At 38.6% G+C, this 24,007-nt stretch overlaps 1 protein-coding gene across 1 annotated transcript in view; it reads left to right on the forward strand.

The window, feature by feature from the left end:
• The window catches only part of adgrl2a (adhesion G protein-coupled receptor L2a), an 88,962-nt gene that overhangs the window by 41,982 nt on the left and 22,973 nt on the right, over positions 1 to 24,007 (forward strand). The window contains exons 4-7 of the mRNA XM_026323530.1: positions 6,725 to 6,834; positions 8,278 to 8,337; positions 11,921 to 11,935; positions 13,067 to 13,867. Of these exons, the coding sequence (XP_026179315.1) occupies positions 6,725 to 6,834; positions 8,278 to 8,337; positions 11,921 to 11,935; positions 13,067 to 13,867 (986 nt within the window). The remainder of the gene's footprint in view (positions 1 to 6,724; positions 6,835 to 8,277; positions 8,338 to 11,920; positions 11,936 to 13,066; positions 13,868 to 24,007) is intronic.

Genomic DNA, 24,007 nt, shown 5'->3' on the forward strand with positions numbered 1-24,007 from the left:
CATCTGAGAAATGTGGTAAATTTTGGAATGCGGTGTTTGTTTCATTGCTACTAGGCCTGAACCCCTCACTTCTCCATAGTCTGTGCACTGCCTCCTGCTGAGGCTAACCCAGCTGAAATTTCCCTTATGTGGGGCCACCCTCTGCAGACAGTGCGTAAGGAAAAATTTGAATTTTCTACTGTACAATCTGCATCAATACAACACTGAAGAGCCAAAAATATTTGTTGCCATAATTACCCTGGCCTACTAATTTAAGTGTGTGGGGAAAAAATCACATTAGCACTTGTGTGGAAAACAGTGTTCACTTTTAAACATCCAAAATTGATGTGGTCTTGAAGTGTGGAGAATTGGATTGAGGCTTCAATGAGTTTGATAGATCCTGTTGGCACTCCAAGTTGTTTTTATATCTGGCTGGTATATTATATTCATGAGCACAATGATTTTATGAAAATAGCCTTAGGACTGTTGTGGCTCAATTAGAACATTCAGCTGCAAGCAATTAGTCGACTCAAGTTGGTGATAATCTATACAGGAATTTTTCTTGTGGACACCTCCCCAGCAGATGTGAAACTGCATGGCAGTACAGTTTGCAGTAATTAATTCATTGATAAGAATATTCAGTAAGGCGATTTTTCATGTTCTTCTTTTCAATATTTTAGCTTTAATAATTACATTTACTCATCTGTACTGATGATAATGATTGTAACCACAAAGCATTCTTAAAACAGAAGTAATATCTCCCAGATATTAGCTGTAACTCTAAAGTGCTTTAATATTATTTTGTAATTCATTCAGTTGTATACGGACTAACTATCTGGTTTATTTGTTTAAAAAAGATTCAAGTCTGACCCCCAGTCCTTATTACTGTAGCTTGACAAATAATAAAGATGACAGTGACACATCTTGACTAATCATTTTCACTAAAACGAACATACTAAGATATACAATATGAATAAGTGGCTTACAGCTATTGATTCCACTTTGACTAATGAGCTTCATTGTAAGTATTCAATAACAAAGTCATTGATTGCTGTAACATAACATGTCTGGGTCCTGCCATGGTTGTGGATCAGAGTTTTCCAAGGAGCATATCATTGACAACAGTGATCAATGAATATAGCCCTCTAATAGGGGATGTTAAATCAACAGTGGGATTACAGGACAGTCATGAGTTAGGCTGGGATAAATAATTAGTATAAAAATATTATTAGCAGTCACTGATATAGCAGAGCAGCGATTACCTCAGCAGCCCAAAACAACGGCAAAACCCAAACCTGATATAATTTTTTTATTTGTTTGTTTTGCAATGGCATATCAACAGCTAATATGTTGTTTACAAATATTAAGTTAATTCGGGAGGTATGGGCTGGCTTGTAATGTTAAAATGACCCAGTAATGTTAGCATGTAATCAACTGTATTTTCTGCATTCTTGTCAATGACTGAGTTCTGGAAACTAAATGATGCTGCTCACACTATTTATATCAGTGACAGGACTGCTTGCAAGGCTCTCCAAGGAGCTCCATTGTTGCCGCCTGACAGCACGCTGCCTTGTTCTTTTTTTCTCTGTACATACAGTGTTTATTTAAAGCACAGGAGATTAAGAGTTCATAAAGATCCAAATTCAGCTTGGGCATTGCAGAGGGGTGTACACAAGTTCATGATCCATGAAACTGCTTTCTACTCAAGTTGGTGATGATGTGCAAAATTAAAAAGTGTATCAGTTATCAGGGATCACCATTAAACAAACAACTGGCAAAAATACCAACAAACAGTATTCTAAATGTAAAATGTAAAACATCAAAGAAAACCTTTTCACATTAAAATATGGAGCATTTTGATAGGCTTGCCTGCCTTGTTTTACTATGACAATATGTTTGAGAAATCTAATGATGTTCCAGATGAGTAGCAATGAACAATTTTTTTTTTCTGAAGATGATAATGACAAACAATATAAAATTACAAGCAGAAGTTTTTATCAATATCAGTGTTTTAAATGATTCCATCTAAGCTTTGAGTATATAAATATTAAACCACTATTAACTGACTCAAGAGCACTGCATCCTGCTTGTGTTAAAATGAGCCTGTAAAAAGCTGTTTAGGTTTTTATTATTTTACAACACTGACTAAAAGTTGATTAAATGTAATGTTAAATGATAAAAGTAATGGGAATAAATTTAAAGTGCCCTAAATGTGTTTGCTTAAGTAGTCATTCTTTACAACTGAGGTCCAGACTTCCACTACACTCTAAGACATTAATGTTGTCGTTTATCATTTCTGTGTAGTTCTGGTTTAATGCTTGGTTATGCTCGCTTTGCGCTATGCACACTTGTAAAGGGCATATTTTGACCTGCTGAATGTCGCAGTAGTATTTCCATTGACTTCACTGGCATAGTGATATACCTTAGCTGGTTTAAGAATCAATAGGTGAGCAGGATGAATGTGAGTCAGACAGCTTTCTTCCTGATTTTCTAAGAGCCTGAAATCCCCCAGTTGAGCACCACTGTCAGTTCCAGTAAATATAGTATAAACACACGCATATGACAGTAATTACAAATTTCGAGGATGTCGTATGTGGATATTGGGTCAGACTTCAAGTTAAAAGCAGGATGCTAATGGCTAATTTCTAACAGCCTGTTTCCTGAAACAATATTGGACCACCCTCTTGGAAAATGGTCTAAATATACTGATATGGGATTATACATTGCATGTGTGTGTGTGCTTTGTGTCCTATTTGCATTGGATTGTTCCTTTTGCTGCCATTCAGTGGCCCTGGAAATGATTTAATTTTTCAGTGGCCTGTCTGCTATCAACAGGCTTGCCTCATGAGAGAGATGTCTGCCTTGATAATTGTGGCATGAACCTCATCAGCATTTCAGATGAAATGGAGCTAGACGGGTCACTTTGAGTTTAAGAGACGCTAATTTGATTGAAATTCAAACTGGGAGCACCAGGAAGTAGATTGTGCCTTTTTCTGTAATGTGCTTCCCTCACTCACATCGCCTTTCTCCTCCAGTTACACAGTGATTGTTTTTGCTGCATGGTGCTATTTTTTATGTTGTGAATTCCAAATGGCTGCGTAGGTTTTCTGAACACTGTGGAGTGTTGAGGGATACGAAATTGAACAGTGAGGGCAAATTGATCTACACTAGGATTTCAGCAATTAAGGAGCATCTCATCCTTAGTTTAACTGGTTGTATCACATGAGCAGCACATGTATTACATCAGCAACTGAAAATGGTGAGACCCCCATGACTTTCCACACTACTTTAATTTAAAACCTGTACATTCAAATGCATAGACATGACTATTTAAAATATACATCTTTTTTACTTTCAGTATTTCAGTTAAAAATCATAAGGCAGTTTATGTGAAACATACAGTTTGTTACATTTTCTTATTCTTTAATTCAGAACATTATATTCTTGTCCAATTATTGCTGTGACATGCTTTTTGACAGCGGTGAAAAAGGTTAAATTGAATGTAGATACACGGTATCAGGAGTACTATCAGTCACACCTTGTCGGCATCTTATCACAGCCTTCCCAGTGTCAGCAGGGAGTGCTCATTTTTAAAAGAGATTTGCATCATATCCAAGTAGCGTTTTCTATGACGCTCTAATTGTACTGATGTCTGCCTCTCCCAAAAGGTCAGAGATGTGATGGGATTACATTTGGAATACTTCAGTGTGATTAACAGGCTGATAGGGGAAATGGAAGCAATCAAAGCAGAAAGTATTTCTGTGCTGTGTTTATTTTAGTTTAACTTCAATTAAAAAATGCAACAACTATCCTCAACATACTGCTGACGTTTGTGTGTGTGTATATATATATATATATATATATATATATATATATACCATAAACTACTACATATGGCTGCATCAATCTTTTTGATTTCAGACTATGCAGATTTTTTTATGTTTTTTGTTCTTCAAACCAAAATTGTATAAACACAGTTGCACCTATTGGTCAACAGTGTTTTTATGTTTCCTTCCATATAGCTGGCATTGTAAACCTTACGGATTATGAACTAAAGAAATATCAGTGGACAGTTAGATAATGTCATTGCCCAAAATAAGGCAACTTACAACATTTTTGTCTTAGATGTACTGCATAGTGAGCTCTTTTTTCAACTTCCTAATTATTCTTTTTCTTTTTTCAGTACTCCTCCCACTTTTGCTTTTTCAGTAAAGCAGTCAAGCTATTTATAGAAGTAGAATGTTTCACTCTGGAGAAAAATGGGGAAAATCTTCCTTTGACTTAATATTCATTATGTACATGATTAATTACAATATCGCCTCAGACTATCAAAAGATTTTCAGAGATATCATATTTTACATGTATTTAATTAGTGTGTACTTTGAGACCTGTGGCCTGGCAGGCCCAAATGCTGAATTTTTTTTGTGACAAATTTCAATTACATGCTCACACTCAAACTAAGGGCTAGGACTATGCATAGAAGAAGTCATTAGGGCTTTTTCAATTGGTCTCAGGAGGTGCCGAGGTTTCATAGATGAGACGGAAGAAGAGTCATACAATCCTATAGATCTGAGCGCCCATGCTCCACAGCTCTAAAATTAGGGCAATATATCAGAAAGAGCTATCAACACTTACGTCAATATTGTTTCAAAAGAAATATGAGATATTTTTTTTCCCAGTCATTATGTCCTGTTGTTTAATACATTTGCCTGGGAAATTATGGCAGGTCTATGTCTCATTGGTGTCATGAATTTTGTTTTTGATATCACTGTGTTTCACTTGCCTAATATAAACCAGGCATTCATTTCCTGGTCCCATTGGAATCTCTTAGATAAAGCACTGTAATTTATATTGCCCCTGCATGATATGCGTATGCATGAGCAAAGGGGACAGAATCATCAAAGTGACCATATAATATATGGAAAGTGCTGCAGAGTCATGAAATATTACCCACAAAAACAATCAGCATATTATGGACCCAGCATGAGGTGCATGTTTTAATTCCAAAAGAGTAATTCATTTCCATAAAAACAAATACAAAATGCCGTTATTATCATATGCTATCACATGTGAAAGTCATTAATAAAGTGTAATGCCCCTTGAGACCTCTATTAAACACAGATGCACACACACAGATGTAGACACAAGTGTTCTCTATCACATGAATTTGAAAAAAATGTTTTAATTGTTATACATGCTGAATAGGAGATATCGAAGACTAGGAAGTGGAAGAGAGACTAAATAATGGCTGTTCCAATTTGATTCAGCCTTTTCTTTATTTTAGCATATCAAACATTTGCTTAAGTTGCTGGATAATTTTTAGTGTTGTTAGCCACAATATACTGCATCCTTTTAGAGTCTGCAGCTACACTGTGGTTGTTTTCAATCTGAAACCTAAACAATGCCAATTTCCAGCCCCCTGTGTCTGTTCAATTCTATAGACCTCACCAGTAACTGTTCCACTGTGCTACCTAATATTATATTAATAACATTTGGACACAGAGCAGCGATTACCTCAGCAGCCTAAAACAAAGGCAAAACCCAAAACACAATACAATGCAACCAGTAATACATTTTCTAATGATCTGCTGTAAATGGCACAGTGGTCTATGATAAGAAACAAATATTATCTCTGGTCCCTGCTAAATCAGCAGAACACAGTTATCGATCTGGCTCCTCACATTGCCAACAGAATTTTAAGTCCCCTTGGTAGCAAAGGCAACTTGTTCAGGGTATTGATGTATATTCATTTTTTTTTTTTGTTTTTTTTTTTTGTTATCAATGCCTTGATGAGCATTTTGGTTTTTTCTGCCCTTCCAGGTCTACAATTACGGAGGCTGCAGTGGTAATCATTAATGAGACCTTTGATGGCATTTTGGGTGCAAATTCAAGAGGCTCATCTAGCTACGCAGCATGTACACCCACTCAGAGCAGGAATCAGCTCAAATCAATAAGTCGGGACATTTGAGCAAAACATACACTTTGTTTATCCCATGCAAATGCACCCCACCTAACAGCGATGTGGGTGGTGAATTCCAAAATTGCTTGAGGTCCCTGTGCAATTGCCGTACATTGTGAATAGGACTTAACACACACACACATACACACACACACACACACACTCAGGAGCTGGTTTGGATTTGATTATAGCACAACTTGCAGGGACAAAGTTACAGAACAAACAAACCACAAAACCATATGTAATGAATTCACTCGGAAAACCAAAAGTATGGCAGGTTATTAAGTAGACAGGTACTGTAATTCTGTATTGAGGTAAAATGTCATAGAACCTTATAAATTCTTTCATTGTCCAGTACCCATTCAGACAATTTTTCTGAGTTCTTGAAAGAGACACAAATAATACAGAATACAAAAGGACTCTTTGTACACATAGCGTAGAACACACAACAGGCGAGTGAAAAGCAAAATAATTGGCCTGGACTTTACTATTAGCAGCCTAAATAATAATGGCAGTTCACCACTTTTGCAGAGTGGTGCTTTTTTTTATTATTATTATTATTTTTTGTACTTTTTTTTTTTTTTTTTTTTTTTTTTTAGTTTCACCTCTGAACATGAGTTAAGAATTTGCTTTTGCTTTTTTGTGGAGACCTTGCTATACTCGTTATTTATGTATTTCCTTTCGTCAGCCATTTACTGGGCATGAAAGGACAAACATTGATGTATTTAGGCACAAGTTATTATTGTTAAATTTGTTTCTGTGTTTTTTTTTTCTTATCCTTTACAGATGCAACAATCGGACCCAGTGCATTGTGATCACAGGTTCAGATGTTTTCCCAGACCCCTGCCCAGGGACCTACAAGTATTTGGAGATCCAGTACGAGTGTGTCCCCTACAGTAAGTATGACCCTACTATCATGAATTGCAGACTCTCCCTACTCCCTTTCCACCATCATTCCATCCTCAGTTTCTCTGCTCTTTCTCTTTTCTGTCACACCATATCCTGTCCTATTTTTTTTTCCCTCGGCAGTGTCCAGTCTACTCTCTTCATCTGCAACACCTTCCAGCACCCTTTTCCCTCTGTCTCTTCTTTCACCTGTGTCACACCATGAACTTTTCATGAAATGTGACCTGTAAAACCTTTTTGGTCCTCCTCTGTACTATTTTTATTATTGATGTGCTCACCATGTTTCCAGAAGATCGATGAGCCTGGTTATGAGGTAGCAGAATAGATTGAGGGTAGAGGAAGTCGTGTTGATTCTCCACGAAGGCAAGCGAGTGTTTCATTACTCAAATCTTGTATGGAGAAATCTATCAGGCGAAAACACAGCTCACCTTGATGGCTTAATATACATCCCTACAACAGGTGTTAAAATATGTTAACAGATGTTTCATTATGTAACAGGACAGAATGTCTCCACTCGTGAGTCAACAAGGTAATATTTCATCTAAAGAGATAGTGTTAACATTTTGTCTGCTCCTTGGTTGCTAAAATATTCATTGCAATTTAGCTCCCAAACAATCTTTAGATTGTCCTTTGAATTAAAATTCCTCTTTGTCCTTTAAGCCATCATGTTCATTTGCAATTTGTGAAGGAAATTCCCCTGTGTAACCTTTACACACTGATTAATCACAAAGATTTAGATGAATTTCCAGAATCACTAATCAGGTGGAACTGAAATAATTAGAAGTGATGTGCAGATAGCATTTGGCAGCACTTGTGGATTCAAAGAAATATACTATTGACTGATGCCTTTTGATGTCTCTCAGTTTTGAACCAACAGAATAAAAATAATTAAATCCAAATAAAAATAATATAACACAAATGTAACATATCACATTTACATTGCTCATTACTGGTCTACCTGTCCAAGATGTTCCCCTCAGTGCTGCATTAGTGAACATCATTAGATTGTGAAACTCATTACGATTTAAAGGTTGACCTCTTTTGAGTTTTTGTGAATCTGTAATTAAAAATGGAACAAGCAATAATGAGCATTTGAGTCTACCTTATCGAGCAAAGCCAAATTCTGTAGCTTCCACCTTAAATGCCTAACTGCCTCATACCTAAGTGAAGTATTGATCCTGTGTCATGCTGTGTTACCTCAAACCTTAATAGCAGGATTAGCCTCAAGGTGCACTCATGTCCACCCATTGTTATGATTGTCTTTTGTCTCCTTTTTCCACCAAGTCAAGCCTGCCATAGTGTTGTGAAAAATAACCTTCTGCTCAAGGACTCTAGGTTTTTACAAAAACAGAAAAAATTCCAAGCAGGTCTTCACTTCACTCTAAGCAGTTTCAAACATGCATGTCTGTAGCCCCATCTTTTTGCTTCTCAAGGTCCATGCCCAACCAGAATAGGACCAAGAACACAGAATGTTTCCTATCGCAACTGCCCTGGTAAGTGCTTAGTGTTCTCCCAGTCTGATCCAGTCCACACAAGTCCAGTTTTTCCTACACAAGCCCTGTTGTAAATTGTGATAGATTGTGATTTATAGGCAAGTTCCATGTTTTTTTTGCTTTCCTCTATGTCTCATTTTCCCCAAAATAAAATGTATATACCATAGGTCATTTTGTAGAATCAGACTAAACGAGAACATTTCCTGAACATTCCCTCACTACAGCAAACCCTTACTACAGTTCTCAGATGGGACAGCAAAGACCTACGGTTTTGTAGTTGATGAATACCAAGATTTGTGATTAAAACGCTGCAGTGGATCAGAAGCTTAAGATCCCTAGGATTTGCTGGGATACAAGACTTGAGGAGTTGTTGTGCAAGAACACGTATTAAATCCCCATTAAGCTGATCAACGACGGGACCACAGACAGTGTCCTCATTTTGAGTAGCAACCACTGCCCCTCAAACTCTACCCCTTTAACCCACAACCAGCTGTTTAACCACATTATGTGATAAACAGTTGTTTTTGTGCCACAGACTGAATGTATTGTGGTGTTTAATTAATTCATTGTATTGTCTAAGTCTTTGCATAACCACACAAGCAATTTTGGATTTTTCATTTCTGTGCAAGTGGCCTTTGTAACAAGTTGCCTACATTTCCACCATTTTCATCCTTTTGGCTTCATAATTTGGTTCTTGTCATGAACTGCCCTCATTAGCAACATTATCTTCATGTTCCAGCCAAGGATGTAAATTTTGCCTTCACCTGGCACGAGTCACCCTCTGAATTGGCTCTAGTAATTGCTTGAAACTGGCAACATAAAAGGCAAGACACTTCTTTATTACGCCTGTTCTGTACAAGCGACTTTGAAATGGTGAAAAAAAAGTTTCCATCCCTCTTCCACCCTTGCAAAACTATAGAGCTGTGCCAGGGGGTGTACAAAGTCCTTAATGTTAATATTTTTATTTTCATCACATACTAGTGCCAGTAAACCCTTAGTTTCATGTAACAGCGATGGCCAAATTATGAAAATGTGACATTTGGGTTCCCTTTGGTGTTTTTGTTATTGTGTTTTGTTTTTCCTTATCTATTTTCTGTAGTTTACATGATGCTTTAATTTAAATAAGCCTGGAGCCACTAGCTTAGTCTGCTGTTGACAGCAGATATCCATCCAGTTTATTACCAGTGACAATTACTGTTTGCAGTTTGATTAGTAGTAGTTCATAGAAAGCACAAATTTCCTAGAAAGTCTGCAAAGTTCAGTGAAAAAGTTTTTTTGGTTAAGTGTGGGTTTGAATGTGTGTGTGTGTGTGAGGGTGTGTGTGTGTGTGTGAATGTGTTTCTTTTGATGTTACTATAATAAGAGTAACTGACTGTCTTCCCTTCCCCTGTGCAATCTGCAGGAAACCACCTCGGCTATCTGACTCACTCTCTTCATCCACTGACTGATTTCTGATCACACTGATTGCTATTTCTATTTTTACATTTCTGCTAACGTCATCAGGTCTTCCGTCATGTGTTCTCCTTTTCTTTCCAGATTTGCTTCCATCTATCTTTGCCCTATTCTTGCCTTCTCCCTTTATGTGGCTGAGATGGCCTCTGAAAACTCAACTGTTGTTAAATTGTTTGCTTCATAACTGTGTTTGATCTTTTTGTTAGCTGCAACACACTGACTGACATTTTTTCTGCAGAGTGGCGAGCATTTCCTTCTGAATCTCTGTAGGTTCCACTGTTTTTTTGGCCACTGAAGCCTATGTCAGACTTTGTGATTTTGATATGAACCTGCATTAATTGGAGCTTGAGGGTTGCAAAAATCAAAGGGAACCTAATTTACAAGTGCTCCCACTTTCCCATGGTGTAAGCTGTCCCAAAATGTGTCTACACTTTGCATTTTAACATTGATCCTTGCAGGGTTTCTGTGGTTGTCTGTGTACTAAAAAAAGCCCACAGACCAAAAAAATAATTTAGGATTGCAGATCAAGGGCAAAAAAACCAATGTATACTGTGTGTACTTATGAGATTACTATTATATTGTTAAAAGAATAAATCTTAAATTAATTCACAGGCAGCTGAGCACAAATCAGACCATATTAGCAGGAATTACTTATGTGAAAGCTGTTTCATAAATGAAATTAAATTCAGTGTTAAATAATTTGCCATGTAATACAGTAGTTTTTGTACTACTACTATTCTGGAGCTTCTCTGTATACATGGTACAAAGTTATTGAATGACTGATTAATTTCTCTGTGCTGCCCAACGCTGTCCCCTTACATTTGTCAACAGCTTGCTAATTGAACAGCAATGAGACCAAACCAGAAATGTGTCAAAGAGTGAACCTAGTCTGACCTAGACTTTAGACTAGACTCAGAGATGTCTTTTCTGAAGAAAATTTAGCATCTACATAAATTTATGTCATAAATACTTTCCTAGATATTTTCACTCCTGCTATTTCACAAAAAAAGGTGCCTTGTTTGGACATGAACACCTTAGCTTATTAATAATGGACTTGTATTGAAAATCACAAAATAACACAATAAACAAGTACAGTGTTGGGGAATATGGAGTTAAACATTCAGTGCACATAGCCTGTAATAATGTATTTTGCTCCAGTAATTTACATTGATTACCTGCTTCGTTGATAAGGCCACAAGTAGTTTATTAATTAATTAATTACTTTTTTTTGCACATATGGCTTCATAATTTTTAATGATCAAGTAAAATTACAGTATTACACAGAGGCTTGTTGTTATTAGTCAGGTGTCATATTGGTAAAACGGCATTTTTATTGTACTAACATTTAACTTAATTTATTTTTCTTTTTAAAATACTTACATTGAAATATTGCAAAGATGTATGAACTACTCTAAATGTAATTGTAGTTTTTATTTATTCATTTTTAAAAAGTTATCTGTCTTTTTCCTTTCTGTATTTTTTTATGGTTTATGGTGGTGGGTGGATTAAAAGATTTTTTTTTTTTAACCAAACCAGTTACCAGTATGTAAAATAACGTGTCTATACATTGTTAAAATTATGCAATAAATCACAGTTGATGGTTGCAATCTCACAGGATGGACCCTTAATAGCTTTGAATCTCAAAAATGTGTTTAATACCAAAAAGAATGTTTTCAGTACTTACAGTATAACTGACAAGATCGCTCTCCTAATTTGTTTCCAATGTGAAATACAGACTTGCTTTCTTATGTATTAAACAAAAATCCAATGTACTTTTCTTAAAGGTCAGACATTTAACCTGACTGAAGTTATGTCATCAGTGATACCCACAGGCAGCCTATCAAATAAGAAATCCACCCACCACTGTATTTTAAATCCATAGTAAAAAGACCACGTGTGATCGGACCATTCTCAGTGCTCTAATCGGACCCATTTTCTAAGACAGGAACTTGGCGGCTGTGTGACAACTTTCTCACAACTCTCCTGCCTTTTCTGAATAGGTGTACCTGTGTTTGTCCATGTTTCATAACATGTTTCTGCCTATGTAATCATAGCAATGACAGTTAATTTATATTAATCTGTTTTTTTCCCCTTGCACCCCTTTCATTCTCTCTTCCAACGCTTAAAATAGAAGTGGAGCAAAAAGGTAAATAACAGACATGATCCAATCCCTAGCTGTTTTGTGGCATCTAGTTGTAAACTACCTTTTTTCCTGTGGTGGCCCCTACGAACCCATCGTAGACGTTATCTTCAGAATCCCCTCAAATGTAATCTTAACAATCAGTGTGGTACAACTAGGGAAGAGAGGCTGACCATAAAAAAGACAGCACGCAAGCAGCCAAAAGATGTAAATGGGGGGCGTATTGGCTGCCGTCCATAGGGGCTTCCTCTTCTCATTGTCCCTGGGTGCTTTTGCTACTCAGCTGAATCTCATATTGCCTGGCTTCCAAACCCTTTTCCATAGCATGCCATGGTAACAGTGTTTTTTTTGGCCCTTTATTTAAGCTATTGCTTTCTACTGTCCCTTTGCTCTCTGAACCCCCCCCCCCAAAACACTTTCACACTTCTCCCCATTATTCTCACCTGGCCACTTGCTCTTTTCTCTGTTGATTCTTATGCCTCCTATGTCTCAGAGCAACAACCAAAACACCTCAAGAGATCCCTACTGAAAGTTTTTTAAGTTTTAATGGTTCTGACATTTGCACCACTTTGTAATGACAAGCCTCTCAGGTATATACTGTAGATCATGTGGTGTAACCAAGACACATCTAAGGACACACAAACATTTTGCAGAATCTGCTGACTCCTGCTCTCTCATAACCTCTCCCATCTGTTGCCAAGTGACTTTAGTTGGCTGCATATCTTTTTGTTTGTTTGTTTACAGGACCAATTGTTTTGTTTGTACATTTTGTTTCTGTTCTGTTTCCCCTCATTTGTGTTCTATTCCCAACAGTAAATGTCTGAAGCCAAGCTTCTTTTTGTTTCAGACTACTTTAAATCTCTAAATATTATGCTTAATAACTTTCTGATTTCTTTTTCTTTCTATGCACAAAACCAAAGTCCTTATACTGCTTGTCAACATTGGCTATAGATGTTAGTTGTGTTTGGCCACTCTTTTAATGTGTGTTTGTCCCCACTCCTCATGGACAACCTGTAATAAAAAACGAAGGCATTACAGAGTGTGTTATATTACTATTGTATTATATGTACTTTTGTATGGCTTTATTTTTTATGTTAACCTGTGTCTGTTTTTATTCTACTCTTCTTCCATTGCTAGTTTTTCTTTGTCCTGGGACTCTGAAAGCTGTCGGTGAGCCGTCCTTTCTATTTGAAGCGGAGCAACAAGCTGGTGCCTGGTGCAAAGACCCTCTTCAAGCCGGTGACAAAATCTACTTCATGCCTTGGACTCCTTATAGGACAGACACTCTGATTGAGTATTCCTCCCTGGATGACTTCCAAAATGCCCGGCAATCCATCACCTACAAGCTGCCCCACCGGGTGGATGGGACTGGATTTGTGGTCTACGATGGAGCTGTGTTTTTCAACAAGGAGCGCACCCGCAACATTGTGAAGTTTGACCTGCGGACTCGAATCAAAAGTGGTGAGGCGATCATCAATAATGCCAACTACCACGACACATCACCCTACAAGTGGGGTGGTAAAACAGACATTGACCTTGCAGTAGATGAGAATGGGCTGTGGGTGATCTATGCCACAGAGCAGAACAACGGCATGATGGTAATCAGTCAGTTGAACCCCTACACGCTACGTTTTGAGGCAACCTGGGACACGGCCTATGATAAGCGCTCAGCCTCCAATGCCTTCATGGTTTGTGGAGTACTGTATGTGGTCCGCTCCACCTACGAAGACAATGAAAGTGAGGTCAGCAAGAGCCTCATCGATTACATTTACAATACCAAACAGAACCGCGGGGAATATGTTGATATCCACTTTCCCAACCAGTACCAGTACATTGCAGCTGTGGATTACAATCCTCGAGATAACCAGCTTTATGTGTGGAATAATTTTTACATCCTGAGATACAATCTGGAGTTCGGCCCACCTGATCCAGCACATGGTAAGACCCCAGCCCCCCAATCATTTGTTCTGCAGACAATAGTGATAAATTGCATTGCTGATATTATGATTTTAGTTGCTGTCAAGTGCGCCTTCATATTCCTTTGGTATTCCCCATCTATGTATCAAGTGTCACAGCTGACTGATTTTTAATTTAGAATCTAATATGTGCTAGATATGTTACTGAAGCTTTGGAGTGTAGGAAAGCATCTCACAGGGGGTTGAGTGAAGTGAGTGGGGCTCAGTGGTAAACAACACCTCGAAGCTAGTTACCATATCATAAGGGATCAGTATCTAGAGGATTTGGGGAGGTTTACTATCCAAGCGTTCCCTGTGTCCCTGGTGCCAAGGCTCAAGGGACCCCTGCTAGCATAGCGTTTTTTTTTTTTTTTTTTTTAGAGAGAGTTAGCCAAGGAGAAAGCGATATACTCTCATCCCTGGAAACATACATGCCTGGACAGGTGCAAAGTCAGGCCTGGAGCAAGGTTAGATCTTTCCCCCAGTGATGCTGCAACTCCAAATCTCCATCAGCCATTAAAAAAAAAAAAAAACTTAACACTCTGTAGATCAAGTGCACAGATTTAAGATTTTGTCTAAAATAGAAAGAAATGTAAGGCACAAGGGAGAAGGATCAATCATTCAGGGTCACATCATCAGCGTATGTTTTTAATTTAACTGTCAAGTTCTGAGGGGTGGCTAGTGTAAGCCTCCAATAGCCCGTACACTGAGAATATAATAACAGTAATTATGCTAATTCCCTCCACATCCACATTCATAAGTCCACCTAATGCTCAACGCAGGCAGTGATGAGCCATGGAGGCCACGCAACTTTTCCACAGATTATCTGAGAGCTCAATATTTATTTATGTGTTTACTTGGCCACTTCATATTGATAGGACATGGACTAGGGTTGCTAAATGGGGCTCAGCTTTTGGGACCACATCAATCTAACCAGACCAAGACAAGCTTTACTTGAACCCAGAAAGTAATCCAGGTTTAAAATTCAAATAAAAAAAACAGGGCCTTAGTAGAATGCTGCAAAAAAAAAAACAAAAACAAGGAACAATATAAATAAAGGTTTTCATTTTATTTCAACTCTAAATGTTTGAAGTTTAAATATTTTTCTTTTAACTTAAATATTTGCATATTACCACTAAAAGAGGAATATGAGTGAGTCAGAACATGTTTTCTTATTTGAATCATGCCTAGAAAATAATTTCACACCCTCATTGATAGGGTAGAATTTAAAATTAGTGGAATTCACCCAGTGAGTTGCTGTAAAAATTCTCACACTATTTCTGATATCCAATGAAAATAAATTGGACCGTGTTCTTACATGTCATTATATGTTTACATACAATAAACTGATTATTAAGCAGTGAAGGAACAGGCTCCAACACGGCCTTTATTTTCATCTTAGCTGTGTCTAGACAGGCTGCACACTCAATTGATTTATTCATTTGTTGAATGGACACTGATTACCGATAGCGAAATCAGAGACTTTAAAAGGATCTATCCTGACATAAGACAACATTCCAGTTATTTGTGCGCAGCATGCCAGTGCATGAAAAACATACTTTACAAGTGTTTATTCACACAGATAGACCTCTTGAGCACCCAAAGAAGCCGACTTCTCTTGCTACAAAGTATGTTAGAACATAGTTTACACTATCTGAAATACTGTATTGCCATTCTCTCTTCTTGATTTCCTGACAAATGAGACAGGAGCCTGGCCCTGCTGCTGACTAATGTATGTTGAGTTGCAGTCGATGGGTGCAAGGGAGAATGGTCCAGGATGATCATCAAAATGTCAATAAACTTGTCCTCCCACATGGCTGATGTTGACACATAAATGATGGCACTTTTTTCTGGCTGTCATTGGACGCCCTCTCTGTAATATCTTGATGCTCGTTTCACTGCCTAGTGAAGCAGGCAATGAAATGAGCTATCAGAATTCTTTTGTGGTGTTAAAAGTTGAAGGTATGTGTTTTCAGCAGTTCTGTGCAAAAAAATGAAAAGAACATTTCAGCTTTGCTCAAATCATTGGCATGTGAAAGCTTAGCACATGAACACACAGGAAGCATTTTTCCTAAAAACAAGCATAGCTAATCATTAATGTAAAAGCAAGAGCTGTCATATGACTTCTACAAAGAAAAAATGGATATGCAGGTTTTTAATTTAACCACAGATTTTATTTCCAGAAAGAAATTCAAAGCACGCAGAGAGGATGAGTCAATGATGTAATTGAGAGGAGCGAGATTGATACTGTATGCATTTACCACTGTACACTGCAGTTCCTTCTTCCATTTCTCCCAATTTCTCAAGTGCACAAACAGCTCTGTCACATGATTCGCTCCATCATAGAATGCAATCACATCAAAATGATGTTGAGGCCCTGTGTGGTAGACCGTTGAGTTCTTGTCAAGTCCAATAACATCGCTTCTGTCGAGGCAAGATCATCTCTTGTAGGATTATGGTGGAGTGGATGGGGTCACATCCAACAAGCAGCTCCACTGGACGTGGACATTAAATGGGTCAGTAAGTCCCTTTCTTGGCTTTGACCAACAGCATAATAATCCACTCATTTAACCATGGCTGCATGGTTTTCTTTCTTGCATATAGGAGCTCATAAAAAGACATATTCCTTTGTCGCATATTTTAAGTGAGATGATTAAATTGATTTAAATGAGGTATTCCCAGAGAAAACTCATTATGCACCCATTTCTATGGACCGTTTATTCATGCCAAGCTCCGATATGTGGCCTCAAACCACTGAGTAAGCATATCAAAAGCAATTTTTTTTACCAGAAGTCTGCACAAACAGACTCTTTTCACTGCCTCGATGGGACACAGGTGAGCCTCGGAAACCTTTTATTTATCCCTTGTCGCAAAATTAGATTCTGAATCACTTCCGTATAAAAGCCCCCGGCGCTGCAGTTAACACCCACACAAATCAAGACCTCCTCTCTAATTGCTCAAATGTCAATACATTTGCATACAGTTTCAATCTTTGCTGCACCCTCAAATTATACATTTGCAAGTGGGGATTGTGAGGATTAGAATGACCCAATTTGTTTGAAATTATAAGGTACGCCTCACTGATGCGACTTGCCAATTAGCTTACAAAACTCTGCATGTGGTCAAAACAATGCCCTGTAGTTTGTGTGTTATAAAAGTGCTTTACAATGCAAAAATGCTCAGCTGTTACAGATGCTTGTGAGTCATATGCATTAGCAGTCACCCTAGAGAGCCTACCTCTTATAGTCTGATGAATATACAGCTCTCTAATAAGCACCACAATGATTCATTCCTGTCTTCTGCAGTGCTTACACGGGTCAACTTGTGCATGGCAATATTTAGAGACAAACCAGAGACAGGGAGATAGCGAGATATGGATTATTTCAACATCAAGCTATCTCAGGTGGTCAGGTAAAATGGAAGAGAATTCTGTCTCCTACATACTCGCCGGTGTTACCAGAGAAGAGATCACAATGCGTTAAAAACGGCCAATTTGTTTGTTTGCCCTGACAACGGCTCTCCTTCCCTCTTCCACAACCCTCTGTCAGCTGCCCAAGTGGACACATCAGTGTGAAAAAAGAGATTACTGATGTGGAAAATCACCCTTTTTTGTTTTTGTTTTTCTGTCCTCCTGTCATATTCTTGTTCTTATTGTTTTTTCTCTGTGTCCTTCATCTTATTGTCTCCCTCTTTCGTTATCTCTTTATTGCATTCAGTCTTTCTGTTTGTTGTTCTCTTTCTGTTGTTTCTGTCTTTCTGTTTTTGCTGTCTTTGTCTTCTTTTCTGTCCTCCCTGTGGACTCTTTGTTCTTTAGACATCCTCCACCATGATCATCCACGAGCTGTGTCTTACATCTGGATATTTGCATTTCTGTTTGTTTCTACATATACACGCATCTGTTTGGCTTCACTCCTAAAGTCAGACTAAAGTCTAGGTCAGACTGTTCAAATCATGCCCAATGACAGCCGTGCTCACTAAATGACAGGATTTAAGTAAATCCTTAGCTGTGCCTTTGGGAAACTGTACACGCACAGCAGCACAAAGATGGACAGCTCACACATGAAGATCTGGGATCACAAAACAGTTTTTTTCATTAGTTATCCGCTTGTTGAAATTGCTTCATTGGTAAGAAGTTTATAGTTTATATTTAAGAGTTCTGATGAAAAAATTTGCATGAAACTTATTTTGCCTTAGCTGTATTTGCATACATTTTAGATTGGGTCAGACTTGGATTTGGGAATTGCTTCTAATATAAACTACCTCAGTTAAAGCAACTTCACTCTGGTTCTTTCTCGTGTGTTTTTCCTGTTGACCTAAATTCCTGCTGGCTGTTGTCAGGATCACACTGATGTTGACTGACTACAGCCAGGACCAGACTAAATCAAACATCTCACTATACACTACAATCAGCAGCAAACAGCTCAGAATGGGTGTAAAGGTCCTAAAGTAAGCTGACCTTTACTGTAGGACCCTAAATGTCTAAATTCTTACCCACCCCCTAATCACATTTTAAGGTGTGTTCTGTGTAAACTAGGACGTATTTCTGTCTCTAACAAAAGGCCTCCTTCTTTACTCCTGGACTACAGTATCTCCCTATATGCCAACTTTCATTCTTTATTCCTCCCATGGAGCTTTTTTAACCACCATTTTATAGCATTTTTTGTCTACACCATGACCCACTGGTCTCATTCTTGGTTATGACATGGGGGTGAATTTAACTGGGGCGATAAAAGGGGGAAAATCCCACCATGGGGATTTACAGTCTTGTTCACAGTGTCTCTGATACTGCATCATGGGATAATACCCAACCAACCAATGTCTGGTGGCAATAAAGTTTATTCGGCACATGAGGTCACAGGGGTCACCTCTTTCCTTTGAAATTTGATCATCATCTCTGCTGCTCCTCCAGTGCTGAATATTGTAAGATATGAGGGCCTGTTGTTGGCAGAAGGAAGACCATTTCACTTATACAAAAACAGCTCAAGATAACGTTTTACTGTCGTCCTGAACTCCTAGTTCCCACTTCTCCTGAAATGTCTTACCCGCTGTTGTTAAACTACTCAGTGTGGCCAAATGATGTCTGCTGACAGCATACAAGTATAGGGCAACGGAAAACCTGGGGTTATGATTTACAGTATAACAAAGAGTTGTTTTACATAAAAGCGAAAGGCAGAGGGTGTTATTATGGTTACACTGAGCCCTACAGCCAAGGGGATCCACAGTCTCTTGTTTGATTACAGTCTGACTGTGAAACAAGGCATATTAAAAGAATTATTACTCAGACATCACAACGGTCCCCGATCACTCCCTGACTTACGCCTTGGAGAAGATTTATTTCACAGAGGCCTGATTATTGTGCGTGTGTATGTGTGTTCCTCTAATCTGTGAATATGCAGGTTTCCCATGGCACACAACTGTGTTAATATGTATACCATATGTACATGCATGCTTGTATGTACAACCTCTGGGATGTGTATGTGTGTGCAAGTGTGTAAGAATACTCCTGAAAAAGACACCTCCCTGTGTGCATGGCATTAAATATCAGGCTGCTTGGCACACTTAGAGTTAATGCTTGAAATTTGAGGCACGTACAGTACAGAGAAAGCCGAGAGGAAAAAAAAAAGCAGGCTGTAGTCTGGCAGCTGCTATGTCTGTTCTCTATACTTTGGTGTCATTTTGTGTCTGAGGATGCATATGAATGTGTACATGTGTTTATAAGTGTGTCTGTCCTTGTGTGTGGGAGTGTACTCTGCCTGCCTGCCTGTGCCCATATGAATCAATGCATTTGTATTGTGGAAAGAAATATTGGAGACAGCAGTAAATAACATAATCCAGCTATTAGGTTTTGTTCCCTAAGACACAGACTTATACTGTACACACCCTCACAAGGACATGACTCATGGGAAATTATACGAATTTTCACTCAGCTTTTTTCATATTTACTGCTGATACACAAGCAATCATAAGCCATGTTCCCCTCCACAGCTACAAATGTGTTGCAGAGTGAAAGACGTGTAATCCAATTTCCTTTGTGTATTATTGTTATTATTGGTAGATATCAGAATGCATCACAAATGTATTGTAAATCATCACACTATTTCATACTCAAGAACAGCTCAATTTCCATACGAACCTAGAAGCAAGGCAGCATCCAGAGAGGACTGCGTGAAATGCATGAGTGAAACATGAGATATATCAGCAGCAGCATTAACCTAACTAATTTTGCACATTTTTTTCACACTTCAACACCTTATTTCAATTAACTTATGCTCAGCACAGAATGAATTGAAAGTGGATGGGTTATTCATGTATTTTACATCTAAGGGAATGTCCTGGTCTCCTCACAAAGACGGCGCATGGCTCCTTCTGATGACAGAAACAGACTTAGAATTGTTTGAGCTACTTTAACTTTCGCTGTTCTTCTTAATTACAGTACCACCTAGGAGACATATTTCACAAAAGACATGTTTCTTTTATTGTAGCACCAAAGTAAGGCTTCCCCTAAAAACCTCCCTTCCCATCATGAGAATATCCCATGACAGAGCAGGGCACAGGGGAAGGGACAAGTGAAATCTAATAATTCGTTTAACTTTTCATGTGGCAAATTAGCTGAAACAAATGCTAAATGTGTGTTCCCTCACAAATTTTCCTTCCTTCACAAGATAAACAGCACCTGATAATGTGTATGAAACATTACCCTGATGAACAACCATGCAGTGCCTGCTGAACGTGAAGCCATTAAGCATAATATAAAAGACACACACACTGTCAGTTTCCATTTGTCACCCCGGCATGACTACTGAGTCCTGGAAAAGTCTCATCTGGGCTCTGTGTGTGTGTATGTGTATAAACATTAATGTTGTGTGTATGTTCCTGTGGGGCTGCATGTATGCATATGCTCTGACAACACTCGACAACCATGCTCCTCTCCTGGTTTCCCGTCTCATTGTCTATCATTAATCCCAGGCTTAGAACCCCAGTAGTAATAACAGAACCACTGGGATACATTCAAGTGCAACAATGTGTGGGCGTCGAATCATACAAAGAGGTTATGAATAAGTCTGTCCTGACTATTGGCAGTACTTTGGAGAATATCACTCCATACGCTCACTCTGTGACAGCTAATTGAAGGTTCCCCTTGGGCTGTGTGCAGCAGAGACATAATAATCAAGGATCCTGTCCTGGTTTCGCTATATAGCCCAGATGTGGGATTTGTATCTTTTGTCATAATCACAGAAATATTGTACAAGAAAAGTATTCAGTGCTGTCTTGCTTGTGTTGCCACGGTGGAAAACATAATCACAAAAGGTATGGAAAAAACTGCTGCACCACCACCAACAGATCAATAGCCATCCTTCATAGTCTACTTATAAACTTATCCACTTAGACATCTGTGTGATGAAATGACTGCCGGAGAGGAGTGTTCACTATGGGTTAATTCCTCCCAGCTTTCATTGGATTAAATTAAATCAAGCTATGGCATAAAGGTAAAAAAGATTACTGTGTAGCTGGCAGGATTTAAGGCTGATGCTCTATGTACACAGGACTAGCAGTGGTCAGAGAGGCTGCATTGTGTACACACACTCTTTGGGGCGAACAGCCTTCATTCAACTTTTTCACATAGGAAAACAGATTGGTTTGCAACATAAACATGAAATGAAATCTTCCAGCAGGATCATTTTAGCCCTTTTTACTTATGGGCTCTGCATAATGTTTCTCGTTATTGAAGGTTTTTAAAGTGTAGCTAAATACTATGGCAGTGTAGCAGCAATGCCAGCACAGCTTTTCTGCCTCATGCAACAGAGACATTGACTAAGGAAATCCAACCCACACCCCATTCCCAAAGCCAAAGCCATCCAGTGCACTATGGGACAAAGCCCAAACCATTAGTTTTAACATTGTACTAACCCAGTCTAACAAAAATTACCAGCTGATAGCAGGTAGCAACAAAAAAATGAAGAAAAAACTTCATACAGATTTAATTGTACATTGATAAGTACAGCATGAATGCTGCATGACAAGTGGCCCTTTTGAGTGAGTGGTGTAGACAAGATACAGTTATTAGTTGACATGCTAAAGGAATGCGCTTAGATTACAGCAGATGCCTCTTTGATTTATAGGTTGTAGATTTGAGCCCTGTAGTTTAAATCATGCTGCCAAACAGCAATTCATATTCATTTTATTTCTGTCTGGATTCCAGACTCCCCACCCATGGAGACTGTGAGCTTATCATACTGAGCTTCAGACTTTGGAAATGAGAAACCTATAAAGGGCCCCACAGTTTCTTGGGAATCTTCTGGACGCTTGCCAAGAAACCCTGACCCAGATGTTTAAAAAGAAACAACCATTTCCTTTGGATAGAGCTGCAATTTTACATGTTTTACTGTGTAAATATAAACCAGAAATTTGCAAGACTATTTTTTTTTTTGTTACTGTTGTTTTCACCTCTGGTAATCTTCTTATTGAGTGATGAAAAAGGCAAGGGTTTATAGTAATAAAAAATGTATTGGTGCAGAACAGAGACCAGCATTTCTCCCAGCCAGCTAAATGCTAGTGCTGAAAGGACACTAAGCACAGGTTGTCTCTCAACCACTGTGACAGGGCGTGCAGCTGAGAATTTCACTGTGTTGAGTAAAAGGATACAGATAGAGGAGGAGGGATGAGAGAAGAGGAGCCTGAGGTGAAGCCAGCCAGCCAAATCTCCCTTCAGCTAAGTGTCAAAACAGCCAGTCAGCTGTGTACACCTTCATGTCACCTGCTTGTGTGAGAGTGTGTGTTTGTGTGTATGTAGTTGTATAGCTTGCACCAGGAGGGAGCACAAAGAGTCATCTCCTCTGGTCAATAGATCCTAATTCGCCACAGTTAGCAGCCAACCTCAAAGGTGATTTCCCTTCAGCTCACCTGTCCTGAACCCTCTCTTCCACACCATGGGGCTTATACTGATAGTAGTAGTGGTGTGTGTGCATGTGTGTGTGTGTTGGAGGGGTGGGGTTAGGCAGACCCATTATCCAATGGAGGCAATAGATATGGAGGTGTTGCCAACTGGGGTCTGGCAACCTCTTTTCCAATCCACTAGGAGATAAAAAGTCTCTTCTCCTTCTCCATCTTGGCAACATAGACTCTGTCATCTTCTTCTGTGTCTTCTGTTTTCCACCATCCACCTTAATTTCACTTGTCTTGTCTTTGACTCCCTTGTTCCATCTTATCGATGTTTTCACTAGCAGTTACTACTGAGTACAACTGCGCTCAGCTCAAGCAGTGTAACAGCACCTCTTCACATTCCCTGCATGCTCTACATGCAGCCTAATGGAGGAAATCAAAGTACTCAGATGCTATTAGATTCAGTATGCACACTGCATTCCAATCAAAGCTCCTTTGATTAATATAGCTTATTTTTTAAATTCAACTAACAAATATTTTTGGGGGAGCTGAGGGGGCGGTGCAGGGTCGTGGTGTGGAGCAGATTTATATCACAGTTAGTGTTTATCAACATTTCATCTATGAAACTCCCTTGTGTTCGACTTTTATGAAATGTAATTACAGTGCTACTCAGACTTCTCTAGTGTATCGCATGAAAAATGTCTTCATAGTTTTTCCTTAGTGGGTCATGTTAAATGTAAGGAGTGCACTATTTTCTCCGTTGCCAAGACTGAAACATATTGTTTTTGCCTGGGGCACTGCAAGAGTTACTGCACACCTGCTTTATCAGAGTATGAGTTGTTGGAAGAAACAACTGTAAAATGAATGTTCAGGCACCATAGCCACACATACAGGTTCTGTGTTGCTCTAGTGAAATTTAATCAGCCATGCCACAAAATCTCCCAGGCAAGAATGATTGCCAGGCAAAAGGATGTTACTGTAATTATTGTCTTGTTCGCTGCAGACTGAGTGCCTTGGATAAACTATAGTCAACGGGAAGGCAAATACGCTTGTTGCACAAAGCACTTAACAGCAATTTACACAACAGAATACTTGCATGTATAAGCATGACAGTGTTGAACATGTTGAGAATTTTTTTTTTTTTTTTTTTTTTTTTTTTTTTTTGTGGAGGTGGCATAAGGGCATCTGCCCACCAGAAGATCAAGTTTTAAATTCAATACACTGCATTGCATTATTGTTTGTA

The sequence above is a fragment of the Mastacembelus armatus genome, chromosome 4 (assembly GCF_900324485.2).
Source record: "Mastacembelus armatus chromosome 4, fMasArm1.2, whole genome shotgun sequence".
Taxonomy (NCBI): domain Eukaryota; kingdom Metazoa; phylum Chordata; class Actinopteri; order Synbranchiformes; family Mastacembelidae; genus Mastacembelus; species Mastacembelus armatus.